The sequence below is a fragment of the Rhea americana genome, unplaced genomic scaffold (assembly GCF_003343005.1).
Source record: "Rhea americana isolate MKP2758 unplaced genomic scaffold, rheAme1 scaffold_246, whole genome shotgun sequence".
NCBI lineage: Eukaryota > Metazoa > Chordata > Aves > Rheiformes > Rheidae > Rhea > Rhea americana.
Genome location: NW_028186364.1, coordinates 90,419 through 99,866, shown reverse-complemented (window position 1 = coordinate 99,866; position 9,448 = coordinate 90,419). Strand labels below are relative to the sequence as shown.

The 9,448-nt window shown below is 47.5% G+C and overlaps 1 protein-coding gene across 1 annotated transcript; it reads left to right on the top strand.

The window, feature by feature from the left end:
* The first annotated feature begins 2,516 nt into the window (after positions 1-2,516).
* Positions 2,517-8,556, top strand: TEKT2 (tektin 2). Its single transcript, XM_085306702.1, has 9 exons — positions 2,517-2,672; positions 3,042-3,167; positions 3,785-3,990; positions 4,552-4,695; positions 5,433-5,547; positions 5,980-6,087; positions 7,049-7,192; positions 7,485-7,564; positions 8,140-8,556. The coding sequence occupies exons 1-9, from the start codon at positions 2,517-2,519 to the stop codon at positions 8,351-8,353; spliced, it is 1,293 nt and encodes a 430-aa protein (XP_085162828.1). The 3' UTR covers positions 8,354-8,556.
* Positions 8,557-9,448: the final 892 nt, after the last annotated feature.

The window sequence follows — 9,448 nt, the reverse complement described above, 5'->3', positions numbered from 1 at the left end:
AACATTGTCTATCAACAGGTATTACTTTAAGCTTTCACTGTAATTGGTAGCATTCAGTAACGAGCCAGTGTGGGTATTAAAATATTTTCAGCAGAAGGTGGCTCAGGTGGCATATAGTGTGTGCCATAAGCATTGCTAGTGATCAATATATATTTGTTTAGGAGACTGCTGGAAGCAATGTTGTGCGTATAGATTTTACATATTTAATACCATATGTTTAAAATAATAATTGTACTGTTTGGGATTCCTTTTTGGAATAAAATTTTAATAAACCAGTCAAGTGGATTGAAATTCCCTTCTATGTGTACGTCTTGCCCTTGCTCTTTCTCATATGCTGGTAACTGCTCCCTCCTTGTTTTGGTGTTGCCACTGCTTAAGAAGGAAGTAATGTGTTCCAACCATGAAGATAACTGGGGGGGTTTCAAAGTAAAAGGGAATTGTTTCAAGAATAAAGTAGAGCTGTCACTTGAGACATTGCTCAAATAGATTGTAGACGAATGGCAAACAAACTGGTAAAAGCCTTTATTTTTACTTAACCATCTTGACCATGTGTGCCTATTTGTATTGCGGATGTGGGCTGCAACCATTTGGGATATGAGGGAAATCATGTGTCAGTGTGTTTTAAGATGTAATTGCTAAGCAGAAGCGATGTCCTCTGCACATTCTCCCTTTCCAGACAAATTGTTCTTGCCAAAATTTTCTACCTGTTGCAATAGTTGCTTTCTTTCCAGCACAGTAAAATGTCAACTTATTTCAGTGTCTCTTCCCTCCGGCAGTCAACTATAATCTCTGTGCAACTGTGTATAGTACACGTTAACAGCCATCAGATCTCTGTTGGCTTTAGTTACCACCAAGTTGGGTATATTGTAAACCAACTATATTAATTTGAAAAATAAATTTGTTTTGAATGCGTATGTGATATTTTAATGTTTTTATACTTGCATTGTTTGAATTTCTTTCCAAAGCAAAGTTTGCAAGAATGGATGGAGATTGAAGTGCCGATCTTAATCGGTATGTCAAGAACTGGGATAATATCTTGAGGGAAATACGAAACATGACTGCCAAACGTATGTTAGAAAATTTTATTTGACTTTCCAACTTCTCTATTTAATTAGAGTTAATGTCATTTAATTAAAAAGTGGGAAAAATTCAAGAGCTCAGATTGGCAATTTTCATTCTTCTGTTGTCCACAAAACTTTGTGGGGGTATGATGGTAACTCAGAATTATTGACATTGTTTATGCATGTGTTAAAGACCCACGTTTGTCTACAGTGTCAGGTGAACTTCATGGCTCAGGATGAACAGGCAAATAAGGAGTTAAATGGGCTTTGAAGCTATAAATAAGCAGTGGTGAATGCGGTACCTTTGGTTAAATCATTGTCTCCACAAAAAACACATTGTCTGTGGTTGAAATTAAAAAGTTTGTTTTTGTTTAACACTGTTACTCACAATACTGACATGGTGAAATTCAGTCATGGACGTCTCTGAGCCAAAACTGTCACCAAAGCTTTCCGTGACAGCCTCCACTCCTGTCTTTCTGCAATTCTCTATACTGGAAGGACTCTATGTTGTTTTGTTTTTACCTTTTTTTTTTTTAAAAAAAAATATTGGTTTTAGTGTTGCTTTGCTTCAGTTTGAAGTGTAACTTTCACTAATAACTGCAATAAAAACAACAAAAAAAGCTTTGCTCCAAACCTGCTCCCTGTGTTATTAACTTGCTTTATTTTAGGGTATGTTAAAAAAACATAAAGATCAGGCTGTTTGCTTCTACGATGCTGGGTTTTAGATAGCCACCGTGTGGCAGGTAGGAGGAAATCTAGCTGGTGGGTTCTGAAGGGTTTGCAAGTCCGCGTCTTTTGGGGGGAAAAAATAAAATAGTTGAGTTACCGCCCGGCGCCTCAGGGTGCGCGTGACGCTTCTAACGGCTGGGGCCGTGACGTCAGGGGAGCGCGAACGGCTGCGTAGCAACGGGCGCGCGCGTGCCTGGCAACGCGCGGCGGGAGCGCCGTAAGGGAGCGCGGGCGCCGGGCCCGGGAGCGGTGAGGGGGCCGGGCCGGGAGGGACCCCCGGGGGCTCCTAACGCGGCGCCCGCTCTGGGGGGCCTAAGGAGCTCTGTGCCAGCTGCCCCCGACCGGCAGGGTTACTCGGGTCTCCTTGCTGTGGGCAGCGCCCAGGCTGCCTCATTGTTGTCATTGCCATTTTGCCCAAGCTCGGGAGGGGTTCCTCCTCTCTGGACAAGTAGCACCCACCGTTCCTGGGAGAGAGTCCGCTGGAAGAGACTTACCTCCTTCYCGGGGGGAGGGAGCGGTTCAGATCATCCTTCCCTGGTTGTGTGGGCACCTGCGTGTCTGCCTTAGCTGGGGCTGCCACGTCAGGGCAAGCTGCATCTGCGCTATTGGAAACATTTGCAGTCTCGGTGCTGGTTTGGTTTTCATGCATCTCTGGTTTTGGTGTATCTCTGTGAATAAACATGATGATCTTCTACTCCTTTTTAGTCACTAGCCASTTTTACCGCTATGGCCACGCTGAGTGTGAAGCCAGGGCAGAGGTTCACCTTGCCGAACTGGCATGCCAACTCTGAGCTCATCTCAGCTAATGCTGAACGCCAGCGTTCTGCTTCCCACTGCGTCCGACAGGAAGCCCGGATTCTCCGCAATGAAACCAACAACCAGGTGGGCCTTCTAGCACCCTGCTGTTCCAACAAACCCAGGGAACAGCCAGCTGGAGAGTGCGGGAGAGCATGTGTAAATCTGCATGTGTGAACTAGGGAATAGGAGAGGATTTTACCTTTAGAGAACTTTCTAAATAATTGACAGGAAAATAATCACAGGAAATAAACATATATATGTGCAATGATGTGTGAATACTGTAATGAGACTTCTCACATCCTTTGCAACTTGTGTATTTTTCTGTGCCCTCCACTTGTGTAAATAACCAGTGTGCCAGATGGCAACATATTGTACTCTTGTAAAAGGTCAGTCAATCCCCAAAACAAAGCCAAAAAAAAAAAAAAGTCATGGTATTTCTTCTCTTAATTCCAGACAAAATGGGATGAGAATGACAATCGAACCCGCCTGGCTGAACGCATCAGCAGTGTGAACAGATGGAAAGAGACCCTGGACAAATGCCTCACAGACGTAGATGCGGAAATTGATGCCTYAGCCAAAGTATGTTGGCAAGACAGGTGGCTGAAAATCAACCTACACTCTCAACGTGTGCCATTAAACAATTGAGGCTTGTTTTTTTTGCAATGGACAAGCCCGTGTAGAGTTTAAGGGGGGACTTACCACATGTATATGGAGAACAATACATGAAGAAATCACTTCCTGAAAAGCAAGTCACCTGTGTGCTTTTGGCTGAGCCAGGCCATTCTGGGGGGCTGTGCATTTGCACACTCGTGTTTGATATATGTTTGTTTGTTTTTTAAGCTCTGAAGGATAATGAAAAAAATATATTAGCACTATCATTGAGAAAAATTTGTCTTTCAGTAAGGAATAGCAATGGGGCATTCTTCTGATCCTTTTAGTCCCAAACCCACAGACTGTTCCTTCTCTAATCCTTAGTCCCCAGCAAGGTGCAATTCCCAATGTGAATAGCAGGTGTAGAGGGCTGGTGTGTTTGGCTCCCACAGCTGCCATTTCAGAGCTGCTAAAAGGTACCAGAATAACAAAGACAGGCAGTGCAARACCCTTTTAACAAGGGCCTCGGTGGGTTCCTCTTCCTTTCTCCTTCTTCCAGTTCCTGAAGGAGACCCTTCACCCACTCAGCTGGCTTCTTTCCCCAGGTGAAGGAAGCAGTTGAACATGCCCTCCAGGSAAAGAACTTGCCTTTGGATGTTGCCATTGAGTGCCTGACACTCCGTGAGAGCCGCCGCGCCATTGATGTTGTGAGGGACCCTGTGGAGGAGGAGCTGCACAAGGAGGTGGAGGTGATAGAAAAGGCCAAGAGAGACCTACAGCAGAGAGTGAACGAAGCCTTTGAACAGCTCTGGTGAGGCAAATAGCAGAGCTTTCACTGGACTCTGCCCTCCTTCCTTGGCCCCAGCAGTTTAGTGTGTGTCTAATATCACACTAAGATGGGCAAGCAGGCCAGGCATACTTACCCTGGGGCACTGAGCCACTTGGAACTTTTGATGATTATTGTCAAGGTCTTTGGGGGTTTGGGGGCTTGCAGGAGAGAGCATTTCAGCGGGAGACTTTCTAAGCACCTTCAGAAAATTTTGGTCCTGGCAAATACCTGTGCCTGCCTTGGTTCATGAACCAGTAACCTGGAAGCGTTAAAGCTCCCAAACTCTGACCCCTCATGGGTCACTGCCTTGCAGCAGGCAGCTCAGTTCACCGGAGTGATGCCAGGGCAGAGTGCAGGAGAGCCAGCCAGGCTGTAAAGCAAGTGTGCTGGAGGACCTGTCTCACTGCTATTGCAGAGAGCAGGATCTCCTAACTCGTTTTTTAAAAAAATGGTTGAGGTTGAGATGAAAGCTTTAGAAATATGAGAGTGAGCTGCCATTTCCCTCTGCATGCTCCCAATTGACTCTGGCCCTGCTTTCTGCAGCCTTTTACAGGAAGCTCGCCAGCAGCTGAGCTTTGATCACCGGGGCAAGATGGAAACGTTGGAAATAGAACGAGTGTGCTTATCCCTCAATGTGAACTCTCCCAACATCTCCTTCAAGGTCAATCCAACACGGATCCCAGACGGGTAAGGGAAGAGCTGACCCTTTTGTGGCCAAACCCATGCTAGGGCTTCAGAGAGCCTTGGAACTCTTTTTCCTTGCATGCTATATGCTGGCTTAATGGGAGCAGTTACTGGGGGAACCCAGAACAGGAGCTAGCTGGTGAGATTTCTTGTGGGTCTTGRACTGTGAGTTCACAGACTTCTGGGAGATGAGACCTTTTTTGACCTATGTTTATAGTGGGCTGATTGCTAGTGATGAGTTCTCCCTTAAATCTCTCAGATCTTAGAGCATTCTGTGGGTACCTTCTTATTTTACGGTAACATCATGGTGTAATAAACAGAGTATCTATTTTCTAATGGACAAAATGGGAGAACAGACAGTGAATGAATAATCTAAATTGTCACAAGTCAGCGGCAAAAACAGAGAACCTAGCTGCCCTTTCTTGCTAGTACTTGGCTATAGGCAATACTCGGTTAACAATGTGGTRTTAGCCTTTGGCAGAGCTGCAGGTTTTCCTGTTGCTTAGCATTTCTTAGCATCCTTTACATGCTTCCCTGGTTTGAGCAGATGTAGGGCTCAGTGCAGGAGCTATAGGATAGCAGTCTCCAGCTAGTGCACTGAGGACATCAGACAGTGYGATTTCCAGAATTTCTGAATCATTTTGTAGTGCAGAAAGCCTTCTTGGCCTGCAGAAGATGGTTGCTTTTGAACTGTCTTGCAAACATTTAATTTATTTTTGTAACTGCCTGTTTATTCACAGATCAACTTCACTTCAGGAGTGGGATGATTATAGCCAGCGCAACAAGGACCGTGCTGARGCTGAAATGAAAGCCTCAAATGAGCTTCGGGAAGCAATAGCACTTGCCATTGCCCAGGTAAATTAGTCGCTTGGCTGTGATTTGGTAGTGCAAAAGTTCTGACACAGAATGGGAAATGGACTGACACGAGCTGTGGCCGGGGGGAGGAATTGMAAAGACAAAACTAGGCATGTGTGCCTCTCTGAGAGCAGCTGCATGCCCTCCTAGTTTAAAGGAGGAGCTTAATTATACTGTGGAGGTTGCAACAGATTCAGCAGTCTGCAAAACTCCTACTGTCCACCATTCCCATGTCCTTTGGCTGCAGGAGAATGTATGACCTGCATATGTACGACAAGGGGTTTCCTTTCAGCTGCCAGAACCCAGCTGGTTTTGCTCACTGGCTTCTGCCAACCTCACAGGAGACTGTGTCTCATACAATGGCCATATTAGCAACTGCTGGGAGAGAGACCTCTTCTACGTGTGTGTGACTGGAGCCTGTTCTCATTTCAGACGAACAACGAGCTGGAGGCTCAGCGTGTAGCCACGGAGTTTGCCTTGCGCAAGAGGATTCGAGACTTGGAAAAAGCCTATGATGAGTTGAAATGGCAGGAGAAGAATGTAAATGGTGCTTCTTTTGTTATCAACAATGTCCATGGTTGAGCTGAATTCAAAGGCTATTCATTACCTGGAATGCTRTTGCTCTGAGCAGTTTCTTTCTGTGGCTTGCATGCCACACAGCCCAGGCTGTGAGAAGGATGTGGCTGACACAGCCACACTGAATGTTATGGCTCTTACAAAGCATGGTGGCATTGCTGAACCACTGGCCGGGTAGTCCTGAGGTAGCACGTCTGGATAATTCTGCTTGTTGGGATGGGATTGACAAGCCAAAGTACTGCTGCCACAAGGCATGCAGCTGCCCGTCCATCATGACCCTCATGGTGAGCTAGATCTGAGCATACTGCTACAACTAACCAACCTGCACTTATAAAATCTGTCCAACAGCTGTGTCTGAATGTGAGACACGGGCCACGTGACCCCAGGCACCTAGCTGTGGCTCCTCTTCCATGCCTCTCAACACAGCAGGCTGGATGCAGAGATAGATAGCGGTGCCTCAGGTACTGGGAAGGCTCTRTTACACTAGTGCAAACTGGTACAAGCTGCGTGTTCCATTCTTTGGGTTTTTATTTGTCCCATTCATCCGTGAAGGCAAAGTCTGCTTTTTTACAATGCTCCTGCACTTGCAGGGGAACACAATCGTGGGAGAGAGGTCGCCTATAAATCTGGCACAGCTCTATTTTAAATATGAAAGATAAATATAAATATATTTAAATATAAATATATAAAGGTTGTTTCCTTGTAAGAGCTGTTAAGTGGCATATGCATGAAACGGTGGAATTGATCCCTGCAGCATCCTACCTTCCTCTGCCTCGGAGGGGTTCTGAACTCTGATCAGAAACTTGCTAGCCCTTGTTTAAAATCAATTTTTTGAAAAAACAGGGTACATGAGGCTGTTTTCTAATCTAGATCCTAACAGAATAGAGCCAGGACTGTCTCTCATGGTACACGTCTTTATCCTCAGACCTTGGAGGAAATTGCTGAAATGGAAGAGGACATCCGACGTTTGGAAGATGATCTTCGGAGGAAAATGCAAGACCTGAAACTGGCACACACTCGCCTGGAGACCCGCACGTATCGGCCCAATGTGGAGCTGTGTCGGGATCAGGTACCAGCCTTCCTGTCATGCTCCCTGCCAGGAGGGGCTGGGGGGGAACTGAACTGGATGGATGCCTGGGTGAGTCAGAAGAGTTTGGATGCGTTTTGGAGCAAACTACAGAGGGGCTGAGCAATGGATTCTGCAGTCACATAGCACATCCACATAGTGTATTGTCTACGGCAAAGCAAGGAAAGAAATGCTGTAATTGGGCTGGGAGGAGAATGAGAGAACCATGGCCTATGTAAGACACCACTCTACAGCCTTGTTAACTGTCATGACCTTCTTCCTCTCCACCTTGCAGGTCCAGTACGGGCTGACAGATGAGATTCAGCAGCTGGAGGGAACAATCAGTGCCCTGAAGCAGAAGCTAGCGCAATCACAGTAAGTCCCCTGTTCTCTGGGGCAGAGCAGTGACCCAGCATTGTGTACGGGAGGGACGTGGCCATGTGCAGCCCTGAGCCTGGAACACTTCCAGAAGCTGCATTTTGAAGGTCATGTTTGTTCAGAACAGGAGAGGATACTGTCTTTGGGCTCAGCCTGGGACTGGGCAGCAGGGGTGTAGTCAAGGYCTGGTAGGGCTGTGTGAGGGGAGGGTGAATGGGGGTTCCCATGGCCCCTGTTTGCACTCAGACTTTGACCAGGTTGCACAGGCTGTTCTAAAAGGGAAAGAATGGGTAAAAAGCAAAGGAAGAAACAGCAGTGCTGCTCTGGGTTGACATGGGGCTCCCAGGGCACATCTCTGTGCTGCAATCCAGGAGCAGCACACGGGCTTGCTATTCACAGATCCAAACAATGCTACTGCTATGCACCAGGAACTTTCTGCTGCATTAGCTCTTTGTACAAAGGCAAGAGCTGCACAGATGTTTATGCTGCCAGAAAGTGGGAAGTCCAGTGTTTCCTTTTCAACTCGGTAAGTGAATGCAGTGCTTGAATCTCTCACTTGTGCTTGTTCTCAGGGATGCCTTGGATGCTCTCTACAGACAGCTCTACCATATCCAGACAGATATTGGCTGCAAAGCTAATTCCCTCGTGCTGGACAACAAGTGCATGGATAGCCGGAGAAAGCTCRCAGTTCCTGCCGAGAAATTTGTGCCAGAGGTTGACACCTTCAACCGGACCACAAACCGTATGCTCTCCCCACTGAAGAGCAAGCAATTGGAGTTGGTTTAATGCACTCTGGCGTGTTGTGCAATGAGCTTCACTGAAGAGAAAGCTACCAGTGACTCAGTTACGTAGCAAGAGAAATGGACATCTGTGTCATGTTAGGATAATGTAATTCTGATCCCGCCCCCTAGTTTGTTATATAACTGTCTGTCCCCTTGTATGCTGTATAGCCTCTTGCACTCTGAAGAGCATTATAAACAATAAAGAGTCTGTCCCCAAGAGCAGTTGTCATCTGAATGTGTTGGAAGCATTTCGTGATGATTGAATCCATCTGGGCTCTTTAGTGTTTTAAGTCCTTTAAAGTGCAAGGCTGTGCTCTGAAAAGGGACTGTGTAACCGTGGCAGTGTGCCAGATCTGCTCTGTGGGTGTACTGACACAAATCTGCTCGCTTTAACGATTAAAGTAAAGTTTGGGTTGGGATTTCCCCCTGCCTGCTAGCCTTGCAGAGCTAACCCAGCTACAAAAGCAAGAGCTGGAGTCCATTCTGGCTCTTGTGGCAACAGACTTGTTAAAATTGAACTGCAGCGTTCACATGCTGTCATGAGTTATCGTTTCTATTCCAGGCACACTCCCAATGTGCTAAATACTGCGTGTACTCCCTGGGAAACAGAGTCCCTGYCCCAGAGATCTTACAACCCAAATTGCTGCATGTGCAACCAGGACCAGAATTTGGCCTGCTCTTCCTCCCCAAGACAGGAGACGATGCTCAGTAGCAGCCCCCGTGGCTCTCAGAGTAAGTTCTGATGAGGAACTGAGGAAAAATCAGCGCTTCCCTTTCTGTAAGCTGGGAAGGAAACTGGCGGGTTTGGAGCAGCTCTTTCCAGCCAGGCACTCGCCAGGCGAGCTGCTCCCAGAGCCCCGCTTCCCGCAGCGCTTGGGCCGCGCTGCGCTGCGCTGCGCTGCGCACGGGCGGGTGCTGCGGCGGTGCCGCCCGCCTTGCGAACGGGAGGAGGTTGCAGCCCTCCTGCCCGCCCTCCTCACGCGCCCCTCCCGCACCCCGCTACCCCCGCCGCCAGGACTCCTCCGGCCCCGTGAACGCACGGGCCCCCCGTGCGCCCCTCCTGGCCCACGCATCCCCCCCGCACCGCTCCCACCCCCAC